This window comes from Cnephaeus nilssonii (genome assembly GCF_951640355.1).
Source record: "Cnephaeus nilssonii genome assembly, chromosome: 10".
Taxonomy (NCBI): Eukaryota; Metazoa; Chordata; class Mammalia; order Chiroptera; family Vespertilionidae; genus Cnephaeus; species Cnephaeus nilssonii.
In genome coordinates, this window is record NC_137081.1 from 56,481,034 (window position 1) to 56,507,629 (window position 26,596).

At 37.6% G+C, this 26,596-nt stretch overlaps 1 protein-coding gene across 5 annotated transcripts in view; it reads left to right on the forward strand.

Moving 5' to 3' along the window:
• The window catches only part of CCDC148 (coiled-coil domain containing 148), a gene marked incomplete at its 3' end in the record, with an annotated part of 216,997 nt that overhangs the window by 1,995 nt on the left and 188,406 nt on the right, over nt 1–26,596 (forward strand). The window contains exon 1 of one of the 5 annotated variants that reach the window (XM_079782909.1): nt 12,146–12,185. The exons of the other annotated variants lie outside the window; for them this stretch is intronic. Coding sequence (XP_079639035.1) covers nt 12,167–12,185 — 19 coding nt within the window. The 5' untranslated portion in view covers nt 12,146–12,166. Of the gene's footprint in view, nt 1–12,145; nt 12,186–26,596 lie in introns of those variants that run through there. 5 annotated transcript variants of the gene reach the window in all.

Genomic DNA, 26,596 nt, shown 5'->3' on the forward strand with positions numbered 1-26,596 from the left:
TTATATGTTATTTAATCAAGAAAGTTATTTTATTTCATAGAATAAGATTTTGTGTAGGATGTGCAGGGCACCTTCCCGTAGGCTTTGATTATGGATCTTTATGGTCAGCTCCACGAGTGGGCCTCCTGGTTGTTTGTCAGCTGACTTCCTGGGGCAGGATGTCTTAAGGTCAGGCTACTCCTTAGGTTCAACAGGAACTAAAACTGCAGATTTAGTAAATTATACTAAAAAACAAACAAACTTCTAACATGCAAGCTCTAGTTTTTTTTAAATTTACCTTTATGGTTGGAAGTATTACAGAAGTCCCCTCTTTTTCCCCATTTACCCCCTCCACTCTATATCTGCCACCCCCAGGCCTTCACCATACACAAGCTCTAGTTTTCTTTAAATATTTTTATTGATTTCAGAGAGGAATGGAGAGGGAGAGAGAGATAGAAACATCAACTATGAGAGAGAATCATTGATCAGCTGCCTCCTGCATGCCTCCCCACTGAGGATCAAGCCCACCACCCAGGCAGTGCCCTTGACCAGAATCAAACCTGGGACCCTTCAGTCCTCAGGCCAACGTTCTATCCACTGAGCTAAACCGGCTAGGGCCACAAGCTCTAGTTTTGAGTGGGGGAAATCAGGTTAGAGTAATAAGCTGGAGTTAACATTTACTAAGAGTAAAATGGGTTTCTTTATATAGATTTTTACTAGTTTCCTTGGTGAGTACATTCTTATTTTAGTTCTATTCAAAGATTAGTAAGAGAAGTGTAAAGTTTTTATTCCCTGATACACTAACAAGATATCAATGATTTGGTTTTTTAAAAAATGTAATAATACTGCATGAAAGGAAGATGTGTCCAATGGAAAGAAAAAAAACTTTCCTTTTTTCTTGCCTTGAGCTAGCATAGAAAGAAGAAAACAAGAACCAATTGATCTTTTTACTCCAGTAATCTTTTCTTTCTGTGTTATTCTCAGGTCATATGTTTGAAGAGTGTTTTGATATCATATATTTCATGTTTGTAATTTAAAATGTTACTAAAATCCACCATGAGTAATGTCCCTAAAATGTTTCCATTTAACATTATTTTTTTCACAATCTTTATGCTCATTTGACAGCTTTCTTTTGAACTTGCTCCTATACTACCAAGCATTGTTGAATAAAGTTAAACAATTTTGTTCCACTAAAAGTTTATGCTTTTCAGCCTTGACTGGGTCTTCATTGATGCTCTAAAATCTTTTTCTTATCAGTAGGGTGATTATCCAGGACACTTATCCAGGGTGCTTGTCCCAAACCTGTCCTGTTTCTGCTGTCCTTAAACCCTCACTGTACTCTTGGTCTTCTTCCAGTTCTGCAAATGAATTTGTTAGGGGCAGAAAGAGAATATTGGGGACCAGCTACAATTATAAGAAATATTAATCATGCTCTGTTAACCATGATGGTTCTGTACTGATTAGAGAAAGCACATTCTAACCTGCCTGGGAATTGTAGGCCCTGGGACATGGGAGCCAGCATCAGAATGCAGTCCATCCTCCTTCCAAGAACCACCTATCATTATGGAAAGATTTACAACCTCGTGGCCAAAACAATCTAGTCCTGGAGGCACCTGCTATTTACAACCCCTGCCCCTATTACATGTAATCTGGTCCAGACGTGCCCACCCTCCTGCAAGCCCCTTCTCTCCCCCAGCCCACATGACTTGTAGCTTGTGCTGATTATCCTGCGCCTACTTTCCCATGCCTGTAATTCCTACTTCCCCACTTAATCTTTGTTCTTCTATCCAACATAAGCAACTCGTTTATGATAGGGTGCAGAGCAGATTTTTGTGGATGACCTGCTGCTCTCCCATGCTGCCGGCAATATTGGAATAAACGCTCAAATATGATTCAACCCTGTCTCTGCATATTTGGTCAAGTAGTGACAGGTAGCCCGGACCCCTTGGTTGTCCAGTTACAAGTTTGCTTTATACTTAATTGAGGCATCCACCATGAGCTTCCTCAATTTAATTTTACTAAACCTCAGTCTCAATTTTTACACTGCATCTGGCTGAGAAGGGGTGCCCACCCTTCTCTTCGACGCTCATACTCCACTTGTGCTTTCAAACATGGTCATTCTTATCCTCCACCATTTTGCTTTGCTGATTATAATTTCTCCTTGGTCATGTATTACAATCTTTCCCCTACAACCTTAAATACCTGACCTTTTGTAAAAGCACCTCCCTTCTATTCTAATCCATCTTCATATATTGGCATTTTCTTTCACCTAAAAACCGTCTGAAGGTAATTTCTCCAGGCTTCTATTTCTTTTAGCCCCAATGTTCTGGTGTTTGAAAACAACCTAAACATCTGTGAAGATGGTGCTCTTTTTCCTCAGAATACAAATTCCTTTGCCAGTAAAGTTGTCTCCTACAAAAAAAAAAAAAAAAAAAAAAAGTGCCCTTCTCTTGCAAATTGCAATGCCTGGATTCCAGATTTCCAGTGAAGGGTAGAGACCATTGTCTCCCACCCCGAGGGTCTATAGAAATGCAAATGATCTACTTGAGAAGGGGAGCTTTTACCTTGTGGCTGCAGCACCTGGGTGGGTCTAATCACTGGGAAGTAGGTGTGGGAAGAGGGGCTGGTAGAGAGGCCCAGGGCAAGTTAGGAAGGTTAGAAAAAAGGAAGTTTGGTGAGCTCCACCCTCAAGAACAAATGTAAACAGCAGAAATCTGAGGGAACTTTTCACTTACCATCCCAGAAAGAAGTCAACCTGAACCATTCATGATTATGAAAACTGTCAATGCTTATTTCATATTAGCAGAGGCAGCGAGGAAAAGGGGGCAGCAGGAACACGGTCTCTTTTCATTCTAGCATGTCTCTAGAGAAGGTGAGGGCAGTGAAGATAATAACTCCCAAAAGTACACTGATAAGTTAGTTGATAGTGGGATTTTGTTTGTTTGGACCAAGGAACGTTAAAACATAGGCCGGTTGCAAATTAAGCAGAGAAAGCAGTGAACAAACTGGTCCTGAGAAGGGGTGCTAGAGCTTAACAAAGGTTATGCTCAGGATTTCAGAATCCACTGTGCCCCACCTGCAGCCCAGCACTGAATATGTAAATCTTCTTCTGCCCTTAGAGGCCCAGCCCAATAATTACTTGACACAATTGCAAAGACTTTCCTTACTTTACCTCCCTCCAGAGAGGATGATTTCTGCTTTAGTGTATTATTGTGGCACTTAAACCTCTCTGCCCCACGGAATATGTATTTGTGTTTGTGTTTGAGCCTTCTCCCTAGAGCAGTGGTCGGCAAACTCATTAGTCAACAGAGCGACAAACCACGGCTCGTGAGCCACATGTGGCTGGCGAGCCGCAGTTTGCCGACCACTGCCCTAGAGGATAGGATACATATCATGGTCATGACCATATCCTTCCCTCGACTATTGAAGTGTTTCTCATGCTAAGGAAAGCTAATTTTCATTAATCCTTTCTTTTAGTCCTTGGAAGAATTTGACTTCCAACAATGAAAAATTGGAATCAGTTAAATTGGGAGGTAATTAGAAAAAGATGGGGCTAGAGGTTCAATGTGGAAAAGTGAGGTCATGTGTGGCAGAGCCGAGTAGAAGTTTTTGCCACATAGCCTCTGAAGAGAGAAAAGGCTTCAGATTTTATCTGGACCCCTGGATGAGGGAGGGGACTAGTGTGATAAAGACTGGTTGCAGGTATTTTGGCATGAAGTTACATTTAGAGCTAAGGCTATAAAATTTTGTGTATGAGGGAAAGCAGTTGAAATTCAGCTTTTTCAAACAGGTTAAGTAAGGGTTACCTACATTTTTTCCATCTGAAACATTCAGGTTGCTCTGTCTTTTGGAACACAGTATAATCATGAGAATTTCACAACTTCATAAAATCAAAAAGGCTTCAAACATCTGGTAAGTATAACAGACATGTTTCCAAGTACGTATATCTATAGCCCTTGAAGTAGGCAGCCCTGCATGCTTCATGATCTTGCATCTGACCATGGTACCTGCCCCAGCGGGGACCTGTTTCAAATGTCGCCAATTCATTGGCTGACCATTGACCCATAACCTTTAACAGTGCCAATCAGATTTTTCTTCTGGAAATTTTGAATTGAGAGAACAAGTGAGCCAGAAAGAGCAACTGTCTTGGTCCTGATGGTTTCTGAGTTACTATTCTCCCCACGAAGCCAGAATATACGTCATGCTTTATTCCATAAGATTTATTTTTCTTATAATCACCCCCAAGCCATTCTTTTCTCGGTTTGCCTTTAGTGAGCCTCTTTTCCTTACAATCAAAACGTTTCACTAAAGTATTATGCAAATATTTTACAACAAAAAAGAAAACATATATTGTGACCATCTTATTGGACTATGAAGCACAACCATCTAAAATTTTCTAACAAGCGAAGAATAGAAAGTGAATGATCTAATTCCAAATATTGCCAACCTCGTTTGAATAAAAGATCTTTATTTAGCCCCACTCTACAACATCAAAGCCTTATATTCTTCAACCCTCAGTTCTCCTTATAAGTTGGGAGCAAGAAAAGAACTTTGAGAAAACGAACAATTATTTGCCTATTTAGGGTAGAATAATTTTGCCACACCATTGGTATCAGAGGAATATATTAAAATTTATATTTATTTTATAGATTTATACTAATTTTTTAGGAACCATGCTAAAAAATAAAAATAAAATAGGAAAATTTATCAGAGATATCAGTGATCAGTGGCCCCACAACTCAGAGAAAACAAATTATGAAATTTAAGTTGCAGCAATTTTAAAAAGCCTCTCAGGAGGAAAACCAGACTTTGTACCAAATTGCTATAATATTTTATCTAAAATATTCTGGTTTCAAGAAAAAAAATTATGGCCGAAACCGGTTTGGCTCAGTGGATAGAGCATTGGCCTGCGGACTGAAAGGTCCCAGGTTCGATTCCGGTCAAGGGTATGTACCTTGGTTGCGGGCACATCCCCAGTAGGGGGTGTGCAAGAGGCAGCTGATCGATGTTTCTCTCTCATTGATGTTTCTAACTCTCTATCCCTCTCTCTTCCTCTCTGTAAAAAATCAATAAAATATATTTTTTTAAAAAGAAAAAAAATATGAATCAATGGCCTAAAAGTTTCCAAATTTTAACCTATAGATCCATGAAACTCAATAATTCTAAATAGAATAAACATAAGGAGAGCCACAACTAGGTACATCATAGTCTGCTGAAAGACCAAAGATTAAAAAAAAAATTTGAAGCAGCAAGAGAATAACAATTCATCATGTACAAAGGGACCACAATAAAATTAACAGTTGATTTATTAGAAACAAAAACAAAACAAAAAGCTAGAAGGGAGTGAAGGATGTAAAGTGTTAATAGAAAAAAAATATTGCAATTAAGAATTGTATATCTGGCAAAACTATCTATCAGAAATTAAGGTGGCAGTCCTAATAAATGAATCTGTGTTGAAAGTGTGCTAAATACTGGACAGGACCCATACAGCTGCCAGTTTTGAGTGAAGCTCAAAGCAAAAGAAGGCTGTCAGAAAATACAGGATACCTGGCAAGCCAACATCAAATGATCAATATACTAAATGCTATTTAAAATACTACATTTGAAGCTCTAGCTGATATGGCTCAGAGCATCATCTTGCAGACTGAAGGGTCATGGTTTGATCCTGGTCAAGGGTACATACTTCAGTTGCAGTCTCCATCCCCAGCCCAGGTCTGAGCATGTGCAGGAGGCAACCAATTGATGTGTCTCCCTCTCTTATGTACATCAATGTTTCTCTGCCTCTCCCTCACCCTAACACTCTCTCTACAAATTAATGGAAAAACTATCGTCAGGTGAGGATTAACGACAACAGAAAATACTAGTTTTGAAGTTCTCCCAGAAAATATTACCTCAAAATTTTCTTTTTTTTAAAATATATTTTTATTGATTTTTAGGGAGAGAGACAGCATTGTGAGAGTGAAACATCTATTGGGTGCTTCCTGCATGCCCCCTACCCGGGATCAAGCCCCTAACATGGGCATGTGCCCTGACCAGGAACTGAACTGGCAACCTATCCATGTGTGGGCTGCTGCCCAACCAAACAAGCCACACTTGCCAGGGCTCATTCTTTTTTTTTTAAATGTGTTTTAATTGATTTTAGAGAGAGAGGGAGGGATAAGGATAGAGAGATAGAAATATTGATTGGCTGCTCCACACTCAACTACTGAGCCACACCGACCAGACATTATTTTCTTAACTTCAAAGCTCAATATCTGCTTCATAAAGGTGGCAACTGCTGACTAGAGCAGTAGCAGAGAGAAAGTCAATCACATGCAAGAATCCTCTTCTCATCCTGTCCTCCAGCCGTGGTACCTGACCCTTTCCATTCCTGGGGCCCCATTTCCTTTATACACTAGGTCAGCTGTCACCACAGAACTTCTACACAGCTGGTTACAGTTTCTGTGCATCTCTGGGGTTGGATTGGGTGAGCAAGTCAGGAACATCTGCTAGCACACTACTTTGCCAGAAACTAGATGTCAAGAACTGCTATATTTTTCTGTAGTTTAATGGATTTTTAAAATAAGAAAATAAAAAAATGATGAGACTAAACACAAGAAAGCAGTTGACCAGATCCAACATCTATTCATGATAAAAATGTTCAACAAATTAGAAATAGGAGGGATAAGTATGTGATAAAGTATATCTAGGGGTGGGTGCAAGGTGGAGGGGAACAATGGATGGGGGTGAAAGAGGGACATATTTAATATTTTCAACAATAAAAAATAAATTAAAAACAACAACAGCAAAAGAAGACCTACATTGAACATTGCATTTGTGGTAAAAGGCAGAATGCTTTCTCTCTAAGATTGAAAAAAATATGATATCCACTCTCATCTCTTTCATTTAACAATGTACGGGAGGTTTTAGCAATGTAATAAGAGAAAAAAAATAAATGCATATAGATTGGGAAAGAAATTAAAGCTGTCTTTATTCACAGATGACATGATCCTATACATGGAAAATTCTAAACAATTAAAAAACAAACAGACAGCCCCAGCTGGTTTGGCTCAGTGGCTAGAGCATCAGCCTGTGGACTGAAGGGTCCCAGGTTCAATTCCCATGAAGGGCACATGCCTGGGTTGCGGGCTCGATCCCCACTGTGGGGTGTGCAGGAGGCAGCCAATGAATAATTCTCTCTCATCATTGATGTTTCTATCTCTCTCCCTTCCTCTCTGAAATCAAGGGAGGAAAAAAAAAAAAAAAGAAAAGAAATATGCCCCCAAAAATAAGCTGCCTAAAAAATTAAAAACAAACAATAATACTAGGAGTAATAAAAAATGTAGCAAAGTCACAAGATACAGGACCAATATACAAAAATTAACTGTATTTTTATATGCTAGGAACTATCCATTTGAAAATGTACTTTAGAACACAATTTTATTCATAATAACATGAAAAAGAATGTGCTATCTAGGAATAAATTTTAGAAAATAAGTATAAGACCTCTGTTCTATAGATTCAATATGATCCCTATCAAAATCCCAGCAATCACATTTTGTAGAAATTGACCAGCCAATCTTAAAATGAACATACATAAAAATATCCCCCAAAACAACAAAGTAGGAGGAATTTCAATATATAATTTTTAAATTTACTATAGAGATAAAATAGAATATAGTATTAGCATAATTACAACCATTTAGGTCAATGAAATAGAAAAGGAGGTATAGAAATATGTCCTTATATTTATGTCAATTGATTCTCAACAAAGATGCCAAGGTAGTTCAATGGTGAAAGGGGTGTCTTTTCAAGAAACGTTGCTGGGATAATTAGACAACCGTATGCAAAAGAATGAACTCATACTCTTACACAACACAGAAAAATTAACTCAATATACATCATAGACCTAAGAACTATTTATAAGACTTCTGGAAGAAAACATAATACAAAATCTCTGTGACTTTGCTTTAAGCAGAGATTTCTTAGATATGATACCACATTGTGAAATTGATAAATGGGACTTAATAAAAAATAAAAGTTTTGTTCTTCCAAAGACGGTAAGAAAATGAAAAGTCAAGTTACAGACTAGGAAAGAATATTTGCTAATCATAATTGATAAAGGACATAACTAGAATGTAAAGAACTTCTAAACATCAAAGTAAGAAGGAAAGCAACTCAATTAAAAATGTGCAAAATATTTGAATAGACATTTCACCAAAAGTTATGCACGTGATTAATAAACCCATGAAAAGATGCTCAACTGATTAATCATTAGGGAAATGCTCATTAATCACAATACAATACCACTACACAACCACTAGAATGGGTATAAGCAAAAGATTGATAATATCAAGCAATGACAAGAATGTGGGAAAACTGGAAATCTAATACATTGATGATTGGTATATCCACTTTGAAAAACTGTTAGATAGTTTCTTAAAAATATAGATACAAATTTATCCTATGACCCAGCAATTCTACTTTTAGTAATTTAGTAAGGAATTAAAACATGTCCACACAAAGACTTCTACATGAATAATAAGAGTATTATTTCATAATAAGAAAAAAACTAGCCCTAGTCTGTTTGTCTCAGTGGATAGAGCATCGGCCTGCAGACTGAAAGATTCTGGGTTTGATTCATGTCAAGGACATATACCTTGGTTGCAGGCTCCTCCCAGCTGGACCCTGGTGGGGGCTTGTGCAGGAGGCGACCAATCGATGTGTTTCTTTCACATCGATATTTCTCTCAGTCTTTCCTTCTCTCTTTCACTCTCTCTAAAAATCAATGGAAAAATATGATGGATGAGAATTTAAAAAGAAAAAGAAAAACTAGAAATAATTCAAATGTCCACCAACTAATGATTGTGGCAGAATGGAATAATATTCAACAATAAATGAGTAACCCATACATGCTACAAAATGCCCATAGGAAAAAAGCTAGCCACAAAAGGACACAGTTTGCATAATACCATTTATATAACAGTTCCAAAATGGAAAAACTATAGAGGCAGATAGCAGATCAGTAATTACCTTGGGCTGGGAGGGGAATATTCGATGCAAATGGTTTTGATAGAAGTTTTTCATGTGATGGAATGAATGATGGTGATGGTTGCGCAATGCATTTTTATAAATTTTATAAATAACTAACTGCATTGTACTCTTAACAATGAACATATTTTCACAGAATGTAAATTAGATCTCAATAAGGCTATTAAAAATAAAAATTAAAAATAACAAGTACATCATCTTAAAATTCTCATATATGAGTACTCAGTCACTTTGTGTTTTGTTTTGTTTTATTTTAATTTGGAAAGTATTGTCTAACATGATTGAAAATCTTCCTAATGGCATTTCAGTGGATTTAGACCTCATTTGTTAAACATTAAAGGAAAATTTAGCAGGGAAATCAGAAATTGACTAGAAAAAAAGACTAAACTACAACCCTTTGGTAATTAGTGAATGGAATTGAAATTTTAGTATCATAATTGAGTGCATGAAGCCAATTTTGCACTACTTGCATATCTTTTTTTGTGGTAACTATATGGTGTCCCCCACAAATGTATATACCTATATTCTTTTAAAAAATATTATTTTTATTGATTTTAGAGAGGAAGAGAGAGGGAGAGGTAGAAACATCAATGATGAGAGAGAATCATTGATTGGCTGTCTCATGCATGCCCCCAACTAGGGAATCGAGCCCACAACCTGGGCATGTGCTCTGACTGGGAATTGAACCATGATCTCCTGGTTCATAGGTCAATGCTCAACCACTGACCCAGACTGGCCGGGCTACACATACACTTTTTTATAATTCAATTGATGTTTTTCAGATTTAACTCATTGGAATTAATAATTATTCAAAGTGTGTATACATTTTTGGGACACCCTGTATGTTAGCATTATAGTTCTTATACTCAAGTATAAAAACAATCTAAACTTAGACTTTGAATTCTTCTATGATCAGGTATTAAAACCAAGTTTTTCAAGGTAATGCAACATTTTCCAGCACTTAACTCTCACTAAAATTTATTCAAATTATTAATATTATGTTCGTATGGATTTTTGTATTTTATAATTGCATAATGTTAACACAATATTATATTTAAAGAATTTATAATTTTAGAAGTGTGTGCTCAAGGATGTTTAGTAATAGAAGTATGTAGTTGAGAATGTTTAGAGACCTTGGTTATACAATATCTTTTAATTAAATGTACATTCTTTCCTTCTTGTTTTGGTTTGTTTTTGTTATTTTTTTTTTTTAAGTTTTTGTCTTCTTGTCTACTCCATGTAGTAAGATTAAGTCTTTGGAAGACCAGATTCTGATCTTTTTCTTTTGCTTTTTCCTTTGTCTTGAAGATCATGTAGATCATTTACCTTCCATAAGTCATGTTTGAATCTCTAACATCATCAGACACTGATCATTATTGTGATCCAACTTCAGAGAAGTCAGTGAAATGTTGACTGGTATTGAGAAGAGTATTCTTCTTTTGACGCATCCAAATGATGTAAAATGAGACATAAATAACAAGTATACAATACAAAGAAGGCCAAGGAAATTGTTGTAAAGTAGAGAATAAGAGAAAGGAAAAATATTCTACCCACACAGAATTAATGTGTGGTTTATGGTCGGTAGAAAACCTGATTTCAAAATCCTAGGCTTTTAATGATTTACTATTTGACCTTGGAAAAGCCACTTATTTTTCCACTGCCTCAGCCCCACGTCTATGAAAATGAGGCTTAATATACTTCTCTATTCTCACAAACATTAATTATTAACCTTTAAACTTAAAAAAATGTAAAATATGTAAACTTCTGAACTTGCAGTGTGAATATGCTGTACCTATACCTGACCATAAAGAAAGAGGTCTTTAGGATCTAAGAATTTATCTCAGAAAAGGACTCTTCCTTTCTACCTACTTTTCCTTTTGCTTCCTTCCCTTTTTTGTTAACATTAGGTAAAAATTTCTTTATTAACTAACATAGTCTGAACTACCATAGATAACATAATCATCAGCATTTTATTAACTTCTTGTAAATCTCCCTTTTTTGAAACCACTATAGCAGTTTTCTCATAGACTCAGGTTAAATGGTATATCATAACCTCATTTGTCAAACATACTTAAATTTAGTATTTTAATCCAATTTTTGCTTCAATTATCAATTTCCTAAAGTCATAGAATTTGAGAGCTGTAAAAAACCTTAGAGATTGCAGACCAGCATTAAAACTAATCATATAACTACCACCCTAAGACTCTATCCATTCAACCATATCAATCTCTTTTAATAAAGAAAAAATTAACATCATTTAGAAATCTCACTGTTTGCCAAAAAATGTGTGACTAAATTTTCTCAAACTAAAATAATAATTTGAAAACAATTATAGAGATAAAACAATAGAGGAAACTAATATGCAGTTATACCAAGAATTCTCTTCCTTGCATGTATAAATGACTATGTTATCTACACTGCTCTTCTACAATGTTATTTATTTACCTCCCTCCCCCGTGGGGGTTCTAATGGTTATGTATGCTTTTTATTTAACTATTGGGAAGATGATAACATTAGGTATTTTGTATTTAATCGTCAATATATAATCACTGTAGTTATTTTTTATGTTCTTGGAATTGAGTCAAAACCTATTGAGTACTGCTTCTGTGTTTTAAAAGCTGATGCACTCGGTGAAAGAGCCCTGAGCTCAGAGTCAGGATATAGCCTGACCCATGCTACCTGCTTCTTCAAGTCTTGAACAAAGCATTGAATCCCTCTGGCCCTGTGCTTACAGATCTGTAAAATGCACCAGTCAGACTAAAATTTTGTCTTGGCTTAGATGAATTCATTTATAAAATGAATTACAGCATGATCTCATTCTAAATCTTGGCTTTTTGTTTGTTTGTTTGTTTGTTTTTAATTTATCTTTGACTTTGTTTTCTTTTGAAAGAAATTTACTGAAAATGTTTATCACTTTGCTGTAGCCCTTAAGTTTATTTCCATCACCTTCTTTGTTTTCATTTTTCCATAAACTCTCTTTGAAAAGACTTTTCCCTTTTTCTTTGTCCAAGATCTGCCTCTCCACTTAATTTCTACTTATATCTTGCCTCCCTTTCTCTCTCTCTAGAACATGATCTTTACCTTAACAAGGGAGCAGCTGTTTACTTAAAAAAGAAAAAAGCATGGCAGAAGTGCATCCACTTCTATACTTCTATGCATGTTGAGGAGCACCACCTGTGAGTTGTCACCCTTCACTGACAGGGAGTAGAGTAGATATTAGTTGCACGTGCTGTGGACTGCCTGGGTATTTATCTGGTCTCTGCGACTGAGTTGCTGTATGATCTTGGACCTTAGCTTCCTGTTTGGCAAAATAAAAATAGCAGTGTTACCCAAACATTATTGTGAGAATTAAGTGAATCAAAATAGGTAAAGCTCTTAAGATAGTGCCTGGCTCATAGTAATTGCTCAATAAATGTTGGCGATTATTGCATCTTTTTATATAGATCCTCATAAAATGATAGTGTAGAAGAGGAAAGAGTGAAGTGGAAGCACAGGATAGCTCTGGGTGAGGAGAATGTTGTCTGACAATTTGGGGGGGTTGGAGGGGCGCTTTTGCCACAACACTCTATTCCTGACTTCCTGTTTTTTCCCTTCAATCCTTCTGGGATGTAAATGTTGGGCAAAATGATGGAGAGGAAGCCTGGCAAGATTTGTGGATAGTGTGCCTTTCGTTTAAATTGCAGGGATGACTATTCATTGCAACTTTTTCTCCAAATAAATTATCTATTTGAAATGTGGTTTTTGTTGTTGGTTGTTTTCTGCTGTAATTCTGAACTGGCATGCCCTAATTGGTATACTTTAAGACATTAAAGAAAACATCTCAGCAACTGTCCTTTGGACAGGCCTGTTTATATAATACTCCATTTGATAAATAGCACTGGGAAAAGCTGTTCTTAGCAAAGAATGTTAATTGATGAAAACATTTCTTTGCTAACAATCTGAGGGAAGCAATATGTTTTTAGCACTTTTAAACTATAAAATAGAATTAGCCATTGGTGAACAAAAGCCAATTATTTATTTTTAATACTACCATTACCAAATTTTTGCTTTTGATAATGGGGCTCTTTTAAAATTCTTTATCAAAGCAGTTTTAAAAATATAACAGCTCTTTTAATAAATATTTGTTGAATGAATGAATAGTGAAAATTGAGTCAATGATTGACTTTTTGTTTTTATAGAATCATGAGCATGACAGATTCTAAATGAAATTTGTTGACCACTTTATGAATTATTGTCTAATGTGCATCATTTCATATATCCTAAATGATAGTTTATAGCTTTTTAAAAAATGAGACTGATAGTATTGAAGATAATAGCATAGAAGAATTTAATTTCAAGTAAACTTTCATTATGTGGGCAAATTTCTATTTTTTAACATAGATGGTTAAAAGATTCTTCTAGATGCTGTTTGCCACACTTGTCTTTCTAGATTGGAAAAAGGCCTAATTTCAAAATATTTCAGTCCATTTCAATTGTACAGATTATGTATTTCCACAAAGGAGGCGGTAGTATCCAGTTTTTGGTGAGGGAAATGGGCGTGCAGAGGTAGTTCTGATATCTCGCCCCTCTCACACACATACTCCAGAAGCACCACAGACTTACATTGTCCAGCTTAGTTGTCATTATTATCTCACATGTGCCTAGTCCCACATTCAGTGCTTAGAATATTATGATACTCTAAAAACAGTATTACTAATGATGCAAAACATACATTACTAACCACATTTTACAAATTGTAAATGAATGCCTAGAACAACTAAGTGAATTGCTCAAAGCCATAGTTGGTAAGGATCAAAGACAGAATTTATGAAGCTCCAAAACGTTTATGCTTTTTGCTTCTTCTTTGTGAGCCAAAACCTGGTTCTATCATGGAAAATAGAGAATTGTCTTATACTCATCTGTTTCTTGGACTTTATGACGTCAAATTCAGTGAAAGGATTATCTTATAAAAAATTTGTTTCTTTAAACATCTATGACTCATTCTCATATAACCTTTCTATAGTAATTAAATTTTCATAGAGGTATTTCATGATTTTATCATTAGGCATTGTGTTTTTCAATTCTTTGGAAGTCAATAAAATTATTTTGATACTTGCTTGTTTCCAAATTTTAAAAGCTAAGTAATTTAGTATTTTTGCTCACTTAGTTAGAATGCAATCTTGGTATTGATCAACATACACTTCCACTTACCTCCAATAGGGAAATCCCAGCCAAAAGCTAATACTAATGCTACTTCTGGCTCACATTTTAATTATCTTCTCTGATTGTGAAAAACAACACACAAAGCCAAGTTTATATTCTGCTTCTATATGACCCTGAATAAAAATTGAATGGGAGATGATTTTTATAACTCCTTTCACTCTTTTAAAAAAATATTTTTATTGATTTCAGAGAGGAAGAGAGATAGAAACATCAATGATCAGAGAGAATCATTGATCGGCTGCCTCCTGCATGCCCCAGTTGGAGGATCAAGCCCACAACCCGGGACATGTGCCCTGACTGGGAATCAAATCCAGACCTCCTGGTTCACAGATCGATGCTCAACCACTGAGCCACGCCAGCTGGGGCTTTCACTCTTTAAATATTAAAATGTATGGGTTTTTTTTAGCATGTGAATATTTATTTGCTCACTCATTTGTTCATGTAACAAACATTTATTGAGTGCTTCCTATATTCTAGGCATCATTCTAGGGAATATAATGGTCAAGAAGACAGATGAAATGTTTGCACCATAGATATTCTATTCTAATGGGGAGAAGTAGACAACCAAACAATGAAATTGTGGTAACTGCTGATAGGAAAAAGGCATTCTGATAAAGGAGGTTGGGGAGGCACACTATCCCCCTGGGAAGCATGCCCATTCCATTCCCTTCCCCACAGGCATGTATCCCCTAAACTCTAAGAGACCCCATGAGACTTATAACCAGGGAAACAGTGGGCAGTGGCAGCTCATCCCAGGCTAGCCCAACTGAACCTCTCTCCAAGGTCCTCTTTTCTCTGACTTCCCAGTGAGCCAAAGCAGCCCAGGCTATGCTCTCCTGTTACTTCTTCTATGCCCTTCCTTGTTTTTGCTGTGGTCAATAAATTCTTGCTTGCTCTGCTGCAAAATAAATAAATAAATAGTTGGGCAAAGGGGCACGGTTATTTTGGACAGAATGGTCATATGAGGTATTTTGGTGGAGGTGACATTTGAACTAAGACCTGAATTATGGGAAGGAAAAAGCCACTTGAAAAGCTGCCAGACTACTTTCCAAGCAGATACAACAGCCCTAGAGGCAGGAATGACTTTTGGAGGAACGAGGAACAAGGAAGGTTCTGCTGAAACATAGTTTGTAAGGCTGAAAAAAGGAGTCAGGAGCCAAATCTTAAGGGGACTTCAAATAAAATTATAGTTACCATTCATTTCTTCTGAATATAGCATTATTCATATTATTCTATTTGCCTTAGAATTAATTTTATCTCCCTGGCACTATTTATTAATTATGCATCAGAGAGAAACATATATTATCATACAATCTTAAGAATTGAAAGGTTTCTTAGAAATTACCTAGTTCAACTCCTTCATTTTAGAGACAAGGCAATTTTAGGCCAGAAAGGTAAAGCAACTTATAGGAGATAACTCAGCAAGCCCAGACAAGCCAGGTTTTGATTTCAGGCTTCAGCATTATAGGGTCCCATGCTCTTTGCAGAAAGCTAGTTTTTAAGAAAACATTAAAAATATTTTTTTTAATGCTGTTTCTGTGGTTCTCATGTTTTCCATTAGATTGTTAAAAAGTAACAATTTTCCATAATTTAACCAGTATTTAAGTATAGTTAATTGTTTTACTTTGGGATTATATGTGTTTTTTAGTTCGTTGGCTAAATTCTTTTAAGAGCAGAATAATGCAGATATTGACTTAGCATTTATCTTTCATTTGATTTGCATTGTACCATCTGCAGAGGTTCTTAACCTGGTGTTCTTACACTCCAAGGGATCCACAAATGGGCTGTAAGGTCCATATAACATTTTACATGCTTGTGAGTATCATCCCAGGTCCCCAAGAAACAGACATAAGACAGGATTAGGCAAAATCAATTTATGGGGAAATGCCTATGGAGGATAAAGGAGAGGGAGCAGGAGTAGTTAGAAGGAGATCAGAATGGAGATCTTTCATATGCGGAGCGAGAAAGGAAAGGAAGGATTGGGTTGAAAGTCTCAAACTGCAGTACAGTTTCCAAGAAAGTCTCATCCAAGCTGATGGGCTGGGGCAGGGGGCGGTGAGAGTCTCCAGGCAAAAGTTGCAGATGGAGGCATCTCGTGTTGGGTAGAAAGGCACTGGCATGTTTTGTTACTGACTCTGAGCAGCCCCAGGGAAAGTGTGGTTTTGCTGTGAGCACGGCCATGGATACAGGGGACAGCAGCCATGACTGTCCATCAACTCTGCTCCAGGCAACGGTTGTCTGGAAGGAGATGGGAGCCATGCGCTCCCACGGCCACCACATGTGCCCATGTGCATTCCTCGGGGGAAAGTGTCTTGGCTTTTGTCATATTCTCAATGTGTCTTGGTCCTCCAAAAAGTGCACAACCACCAACTGTTCTGACACCTGAATGGTTAAGCTGCGGCCCTCAGAAACCAAAGTATGGACTCAAACTTATTACCGAAAGTCAATCAACAGGAGTTACTCACCAAACCATTGAAAACGGTGGCATTGTTTCTATTATGTTATCAGGAGTTGCAGAGACATTCATACTTTTCATATTTTTATTTATCCCTGGCTGCAGGGTTACACGATAAGATGTACATGCACTTATTTTTCCTTAGGGAACACGCTAAAGATTTAGAGCATGGATGATGGAGAAAGAATTCCTGGGTTCATACTGTGATTCTGCCACTGACTCCTCATTTCTAACATGGATGCAATGAACAGCGCCTGCCTCTTCAAACTGTGGAGAGGCGTCAGGGAGGTGATCTTCACACGTGCCTGGCACATACCATTCTGGTGGTGATGACTCAGGCACTGAGCACTGCAGGGTGCCCCACTGGAGCGGGTTCAGCAATCTAAGAGGTGAACTCAGGGAGTGAAGGGATGCATGAGGCTCAGCTGCTGCAAGCTGCAGAAGGATCCTTTGAAGAACGAGCCTTTCTAACGCATTTAGAAATTATTTAGTGAAAAAAGTGTCTTTGGGTTGGTAATATTTGAGGAGACATTAGATGTTTTTTCGTTGTGCTTATTTGTATTTTTAATTTAAGAAATGATTATGCATTACATTTTTAATTTAAGCCCAATTCTTTATTTTTTAAAACTTTTTTAAAAAAATGTATTTTTATTGATTTCAGAGAGGAATGGAGAGGGAGAAAGAGGTAGAAACATCAATGATGAGAGAGAATAATTGATCAGCTGCCTCCTGCACGACCCCCACTGGGGATCAAGCCCACAACCCCGGCATGTGCCCTTGTCCGGAACCGAACTCTGGGCCCTTCAGTCCACAGGCCGACGCTCTATCACTGAGCCAAACTGGCTAAGGCTATGCCCAATTCTTTAATACGTCCACTTTTTAAAGCAAGTTAGAGCTACCAACGTGATTATTCTATGTCTAATATTATTACTGCTATTATTGCACAAATGTTTTAAAAATGTTCAGTCTTGTTCTAAAGAGTTTGACCTTCCTTTTTTTCTTCTTTATGGATTAAGGTATTACATATGTGTCCTTATCCCCCCATTGCCCCCGACACGCCCACTCATGCCATCACCCCCCTGGTGTCTGTGTCCATTGGTTAGGCTTATATGCATGCATACAAGTCCTTTGGTTCATATCTCCCCCTTACTCCCCCTCCCCCCACCTTTCCTCTGATTGATGCTTCTCTGTCTCTGGATCTGTTTTTGTTCATCAGTTTATGTTGTTCATTATATTCCACAAATGAGTGAGATCATGTGATATTTATCTTTCTCTGACTGGCTTATTTCGCTTAGCATAATGCTCTCCAGTTCCATCCATGCTGTTGCAAATGGTAAGAATTCCTTCTTTTTTACTGCAGCCTAGTATTCCATTGTGTAGATCCGTGGTCAGCAAATTGCGGCTCGCAAGCCACATGCGGCTCTTTGGCCCCGTGAGTGTGGCTCTTCCACAAAATACCATGGCCTGGGCAAGTCTATTTTGAAGAAATGGCGTTAGAAGAAGTTTAAGTTTAAAAAATTTGGCTCTCAAAAGAAATTTCAATCGTTGTACTGTTGATATTTGGCTCTGTTGACTAATGAGTTTGCGGACCACTGGTGTAGATGTACTACAGTTTTTTAATCCACTCATCTGCTGATGGGCACTTAGGCTGTTTCCAAATCTTAGCTATGGTAAATTGTGCTGCTACGAAGGGGTGCATATATCCTGCCCCGACCCGCGGGGCAACAACACGGACACCAGAGACGAACCTAAGAGAGAGAAACAAACAAGGGACGTGGAGAATGGAGGCAAGACAAATGGGTTCTGATCAAGCCTCAAATTTTTATTCTTACAGCGGTGCCTTATATCCAAGTCAGGGAGTGGGAGGTGGGGCGTGGGGAGTGAACTGTGGACCTATCAGTGCTTGCCAGCAGGGGCTGCAGGCAGGGGAGGGGGTATATGAGGAAGTTCTAGAAGGGGAGATGTCTAGGAGGGATAGGGGCTGAGCGGATCATGTGGACTTAGATAATTTGGCTAAGGTCTTAAAGGGTGTTGACTAAAGATAAAGGATGGGGCGGTTGAAGGGCAGCTATGCGAAGAATGCTTTGTCCTCAGGCATGAGGAAGTAAGCCAATGGTGAGGACCAAGTTTCCATGAGGTTCTGTTTCATTAGCTTACTAAAATAATGTTAGAATTAATTTGTCATTGACTCTTGGCTCCTGACATCTCCTCCCTCTCTGTTTAAGAGAAGGGAGTGGGCCTTAACCAACCGGGGAGACATTGACCTGGTTCCTCCCGTGGGCTTTGTATGCCCACCGTGTGTGGCTCTTGACATCTTTTGGGGAGGAGAGGCAGAGCCATTATTTTTATCGATGTCAACCTCTATGCAAACCAGGTATACTCTCAGGGAAATCCAGAGGAGGTTAAAAAAAGTTTGAACCTTCCCTTGCAATGCTTTGCTCTGCACCCGGTTTGATACCCATACCTCTGGCTCTGGTTAGAGCGTAGGTAAGCATCCCTCTGGTTAAGATGCTGTCCCCGTAGGGAAGGAGCGAGTCTGGGTCTGGAGGTTTTTTGGCCATTTCTAGGCGTTGATAGTGAACCTGGATGGGTTTTGCTAAAGTTGAATCTATTTGCTATTTTACAAGGTCGGTTATTTTTCTAAATGCCCAAGGGCCAAATGTCTTCATGGCTGGAGCATTCCTGTTAATTCCTCTCTGTTGCAGGAGTCCACATGGTCTAGGAGTTGTTTTCTGAAAATATACAAACACATTCTCGACCAAAAGTTAATAGAGGAATCTTTTCTATAAATTTTACTTGGGATCCTTTATTTTTTGCCCAAACAATTTTCCTTTGGCTTATTTTGACACCATATATGTTTTTCATGGGTGTCCTGCTGTATGAAAATTAATTTTCAAAGTAAAAAATTTTTTCTAGATGTAATTTACTTACAGGATATTTTTTCTTACATGGTATTTTTCCACTATCCCCCTTTTTTATTTATTTATTAGGAGGCTTTTGGAAAATTTTTATAATGCAGTCTTGATGACTTTAATTTTTATTTTTTTGCACAAAAATATGACTGCTTTAGGTTCATTGCATGTTAAGTAATTTTACCATGAAATGAACTATCAATAGAAATTTTGGTTAATACTTTAGGAACAGCTTTTGTACAATTGCATTTTCTTGAATATTTACTTATTTTCAATTAGCCAATTTAAATTAATCTGAAAACTTGACTATTTTACTGTCAAATTTAATACTCATTAAATAACAACAATCTTAGTTTACTCAGTAAATATTAATGGAAAGGATTATTTTGCATCCTTGAGAAAGCCCTGAGCATTTCTGGATTTAGATATAGGGCAGCTGCCATCAGCCAACTCTCTGTTGCCTGGGTCTCAATCTAAGCTGGGCCAAGTCTCTGTACGTTGCCTGGGTCCCGATTTGAGCTGGCATGGGAAGCGCGAAGCAGCCATGAGGCAGGAGACCTCCTTCAGAAGGGGCGAGTGTTCAAGCCCCTGCAATGTTGGGGGGGTGAGGTTCTGTGCCCCACCTCTGTTGACCCCCAAGTTCTCTCCTGATGGCCCCTCTGCGACTGTGCCTGTGTTAGGTTGTTCCTCCCTTGAGGAATCTTACCCGTCTTTGACTAACCAGCCATCCTCCGGGGCCAAGCAGGGTGATGTGAGGTTCAGTTCTGTCTCCTTGGTAGCCTACGCCCCTATGGCCTCCGTGCCCAGCACCTGCCTTGGGATCCCCTCACCTGCTGGTGGGGCCCTGGCATTGATCACAGATCTTGGGGTACCCAGGTTTCTTCTCCAGGGAGGGCCCATCTCACGCCATTGGGCGAGAGACAGATCCATGGTACCAGTCATTATGAGGCTTTAACCTCAGCATGAACAGAAAACTCAGGCAACAGCTATGGGCAATTGGATTGTGAGAAGAGGGTCCCTCTTGGCAAAAAGAGCAAGAAGGGTCAATATAGAATGCTCAAATGCTTTCCCAGGGGGCCTTCCACACAGTGGAAGGGATTAAATCCTTTCATGTCCTTATAAATTGCTGCCAAACATTAAAAAAAAATTAGTTTGTAAGTTTGGGATAATTGTATAATATGCTGTTGTAAAATATCAAAAATTATAATGAAATTGTAAAATATCATGTAAGAATATTTTTTGTTCTAGGCCATGGCAATTCAATCTCAAACTGGCTATCAATTTCCTTTTATATAGAAAAGGTCTTAACCAGTTAAAGTCTCCTAATAATTTCTAAAAGTCATTTAATCTTTTCTTATCTACACCTTCTGAGGTCTGATGCGTTGATTATCAATTACAATCTCTGATGTTTGAAGGAAAACTCTATTTTCTCCCAAAATAATCTGCAGGCTATAGAGAGTTTCATTTAAGGATCTTTGTCTTTCTTTTTACAACAAGCAACCTGTATGGTTACAGCTTGAAAGGCAAGCCTCAGGCGACTAGCTAGCTATATTACAAGTATTCTTACAGTAAGGCTGACTACTAATTTACTTTCAGATTTAACATTTTAATAACAATTTTCAGTTTATACTGTAAATGTTAGTGAAATAGAATTTAAAATCTTAAAATTTCTTTTTTATAAATTTATAATTATATTTTTAAAGTATCCTCTTAGGCTTATTTGAATATACAGAGGGATCATGGGAAGCCTTCAGTAACCCTTTTAGAAAACTTATTTAAATTGCTTACAAAGACATTGGCTTATTTAAAGGAAGGGGACTGGCCTTTGTTATTATAAGATGGTGGGCAGTAACCACGTGGCCAGAGAGGCAGGCAAGATGGCGGCTGCCTTACAAGCGGCAAATGTTGCCCCGCCTCTAGCTTAGACATTGATTATATTTTAAAAATCCAATTTATAAGGTAACTTAAGTAGGTATCTTTAATTTAAAAAGCAAAGAAACCTATTCAGTAAAACTTATTTGATACTTTATTGTTCTGATCCAAAAGTATAAACAGTGTCCCACCTCCAGCCGATCCAAAAATGCAGGTTGCTTGAGGCTTTTGTCTTTTTAGAAATTTTACTGCTGTTGAAAATGTTGGCTATATTTAAATATATTGTTTTTGCCCTCCTTACAGGCAAAAACTTTCATTATTTTATAAAGCTTTCCATGAAGAGAGAATAGACTTTTGAAATACATTTAAGGGCCTGTGAAATGTCTTAAAAGCTATTCTCAAAACCTTGAAATACCTTGGAAAGGTCAAACATATAATATATATATATGTATATATGATTTAAAGATTATATACTTAAATTATCTTAAAGAATATCAATTAAATTTAAACTGTATCGCAGAATTAATTCTCTTTTTTAAATCAGACCAAGAAGTAACATATTTTGAATTCCTAATTATTTAAGAGAAAACATTTTATTTTCTCAAAAACACATTTTACTACACTCTAGGCATTTAGTTACCACAATTATGTAAGTTCTCCCAATTCAATCTGAACCTTAAACTTTCAGAGCCTGCAAGTCAAATATTTGCTGTTCTTAGATTAATAACACCTTTATAGCTTTAAGAATAAATTTCAAAATCTAATAGTTAACTTAAAACCATGTTTTTTCTGCCTAGGGAAACTGAGAATCAAACTTATAAGTATTAAAAAAATGACTACTGGTGGTAAGGTGATTTTAAAGGAGCCACCTTTTCAGGAAAAAACCACTTGACCTTTCCTGGGAAGGTCAGCTAGCAAAAGGTGTAGCCATTGAAATGCAAATTAACATTCTTCTAAGATGGCTGCTGGGGGGAACCAGCCTACCTGCATGCTAGGGGAAGGGCGTGTCCACCCCTCCCTCCATAAAAAAAGGGTGTAGCTTTAAAACCTTTTAATGGAGAGAAAAGAGACCTTAAACTTTCAGAGCTTTAAATCCTAGGTAGCAAAATTAAATACTTAGCATTTCTCAAACCAATAATACTTTTACGTTTTTAAGGATACATTTCAAATAAAATATAAGGCATAGTCAATTAATAGATTAACTTCTATCATCTAGACTTCATACTAGGCATACTTAGATCAACATTTCAGTATTATTAATTTCAATACATTTAGATAATTTGAACTTAAAAGTTGTAAATTTCCAGCTAATAGGCTTGGCACAGCTACTAAATTTTTTAAAGAATTTTTCCTGCTGAGGAAGTCAAGAAACAAACCCATAGCTATTCACATGTAAATTTGCTTTCTACTTCCTGGTGGTTATGTATCTCTGGGCGGGAAATTTCAAAAGAGCCTTGGCCCCCTATATCTCTTTCCCCGGTTCATCTCCGCCATCTTTAAGGCCAAAATAGTCTCGGGTTTTTATTCTGTACACAGAAAAAGGTCAAGTCCAGCTCAAAACTATGCGCACTCGTTTTTAAACTGGCCTTTTCCTTTGCATGTGCACAGAAATCCCGGATGCATTTATGAATTTGTAAAAGCTTTAAGTCATTAGCTGGAAAATAAATAAAGATGACAAAGATAAGGCCTTTCAAATTGGCTGTCTTGGGGAGTGGCGTCCATATTGGATCGCCACGTGTCTCCCTTCCCCCACCTCCTTCTTTCTTAGGGAGAAGATTCAGTAATGGTCTGGCATCTACTGTTTTTATTTTATTTACTTTTTTCAATTTTTATTTATTTTTATTTTTAAGGAAAGAAAAGATTTTTAAGATAAAGAATTATTGGCCGTTGCTGAGAAGTTCCTTTTATTCTTTTTTACTTGGTTACAAGTAGTTTACACGTGGAGGCAGAAGAGGTGCAGATGGTATTATTAGAGACTTGCACCCTTCCATTGCAGGCTGTAACCCACTTAGACATTCTTAAACTCTCCTGTGCTGAATCAAGGCCATCACCAATTAAAATAGGAATTTTCTCTGGACCAAAAGTCTCATAATAATCCTGAAGGGCGTGTGGAAGGGGGATGGGAGTTTTCTTTAAGAATTTCCACCCCCGTTTTAATAACTTCTTGAACGTCAGGGTCATGTGAGTGGATTTTCAGCATGTCATTAATTAAATTCCAGTAGGAAAAAGTACGTTACAGGAATTTTTTCAGGGCCAAAGGCTTGATAAAAATCTTGTAAAGCATCTCCTACTCTAACCCATCGTCTATGATTGATGGTTCCTCCTAGGGGGAACCAGGGAAGGGTATCATGAATAAAGTCAAAAAACTTTTTGGGAAATTCTTGTTTGTAAAATCATCCACTTACCTTACTCCGATCTGACTCGCGGCGGGTGCGCGGCGATCTAGGGCGGAATTTAATCCGAGGGTCACGGAATTTAATCCGAAGGTCGCGGAATTTAATCCGAAGGTCACGGAATTTAATCCGAAGGTCGCGGAATTTAATCCGAAGGTCGCGGAATTTAATCCGAAGGTCGCGGAATTTAATCCGAAGGTCGCGGAATTTAATCCGAGGGTCGCGGAATTCAATCCGAAGGTCGCGGAATTTAATCCGAAGGTCGCGGAATTTAATCCGAGGGTCGCGGAATTCAATCCGAGGGTCGCAGAATTCAATCCGAGGGTCGCGGAATTCAATCCGAGGGTCACCTGGCCAGGCCTTTCCAGTGGATGTTCTCGTCGGAGGGTCTCTAGACCACGTTGGGCGACATGGCAACAACACGGACACCAGACACGAACCTAAGAGAAAGAGACAAACAAGGGACGTGGAGAATGGAGGCAAGACAAATGGGTTCTGATCAAGCCTCAAATTTTTATTCTTACAGCGGTGCCTTATATCCAAGTCAGGGAGTGGGAGGTGGGGCGTGGGGAGTGAACTGTGGACCTATCAGTGCTTGCCAGCAGGGGCTGCAGGCAGGGGAGGGGGTATATGAGGAAGTTCTAGAAGGGGAGATGTCTAGGAGGGATAGGGGCTGAGCGGATCATGTGGACTTAGATAATTTGGCTAAGGTCTTAAAGGGTGTTGACTAAAGATAAAGGATGGGGCGGTTGAAGGGCAGCTATGCGAAGAATGCTTTGTCCTCAGGCATGAGGAAGTAAGCCAATGGTGAGGACCAAGTTTCCATGAGGTTCTGTTTCATTAGCTTACTAAAATAATGTTAGAATTAATTTGTCATTGACTCTTGGCTCCTGACAATATCCTTTCTGATTGGTGTTTCTAGTTTCTTGGGATATATTCCTGGAAGTGGGATCACTGGGTCAAATGGGAGTTTCATTTTTAGTTTTTTGAGGAAACTCCATACTGTTCTCCACAATGGCTGCACCAGTCTGCATTCCTACCAGCAGTGCATGAGAGTTCCTTTTTCTCCGAATCCTCGAATCCTCGCCAGCACTTGTAGTTTGTTGATCTGTTGATGATAGCCATTCTGACAGGTGTGAGATGGTACCGCATTGCAGCTTGACCTTTCTTTTTTTTTTTTTTTTTAAATATATTTTATTGATTTTTTACAGAGAGGAAGGGAGAGGGATAGAAAGCTAGAAACATCGATGAGAGAGAAACATCGATCAGCTGCCTCCTGCACACCCCCTACTGGGGATGTGCCCGCAACCAAGGTACATGCCCTTGACCGGAATCGAACCTGGGACCTTTCAGTCTGCAGGCCGACGCTCTATCCACTGAGCCAAACCAGTTTTGGCTTGACCTTTCTTGATGAATTACTTTCTGTTCCGGTAACACTGCCTTTCCTTCTTTAACATCTTCTTTGATTTCTCACAGCCTATTTTTTCTATTATCCTTTAATTCTCTATCTCCTTGGTATATCCTTTTTTCACTATTCCTGGTCTAAACATTTTTAGTAAGCCAAATGTAATAAAAGGTTAAATAAGACTTGAAAGGTTAAATTCACAAATTATTTAGTCCATAAAATAGCCCAAGGGCCAAATTTGGCCAGTAGCTTGTTTGTGTAAATAAAGTTTTATTGGAACCATGCTTTTTAGATTACATAGTGTCTATGGCTACTTTCATGCTACACAATGGAATTCAGTAATTACAAAAGAGACTGTATTGTCCACAAAGCTTAAAATATTTACTATCTGACCTCTTACAGAATAAGTTTGACAAAATTTAGTTTACCCAAAATTTTCAAAAGCATAAGAAAAAAATTTAAAATATCTAAAAATAGGATAGCTTCTCCCCTCCTTCTTTCCCATCCCCAGGTGGTAGGTACCTTTATTTTAATTTTATAGGTAAATAAGCCAAGTTTGGCAGAAATTAAATACGTTGCTCAAGGATCATTGTGATTAAGTGGTAAAGCTAAGATTCAAACTCATGTCTGTTTGGCACTGGCACCCAACCTCAGTACCAGAATAGCTTCTTGAGCATAGGAATTGTGCCTTACTCATTGCTTTTCTTTAGCAGCTAGCCTACAGCCAGGCTTGCAGTAGATACTAAACAAATATTTGTCAAATTGAATTGATTACATTAATTTGAAAAATTAAATGCTTAAAATTAGAAAGAAATGTCCTCCTAGTATGTTTTTATTAAAGTTGGCACTGTGGAGTAAACTAGCTGGGCAAGCCCATTAGAGTGGCCATTATAAATAATCTCCCTGGGGTGGTTTAGAACATTAGAAAAGCATTATTTTGGTGAAAAAACTATTAGTTTAATGGAATAATGTGTTTGAGAGAGAATACTTGGCCCCCTGCTGCTTCTTTTAATGTTTTGTTTTTTATGCTAAAAGTCCTTTAATAATTTCTTAATACTTTAGACATGATACTTCATCAAATTCCTAGACTTACATACTTGGTGATCTCCAAATATTTTCAATAAGTGTATTCTAGTACCTGGTTTGGAAAAATTAGGTTAAAAAAAAACAACCCTTTGTATCTAGTTATATATGAATTTTGAAATTAACTAGTTCCTATTATATTGCTACAAAGGTAAAAAACATTTTAAACTATTATTATTTATTAATCATTTGTATTCAAAATTTTGCAAGGAAAGGAATCTAGCTTTAAATAAATGATACTTTTAAAATATTAGGCCATGGGTTT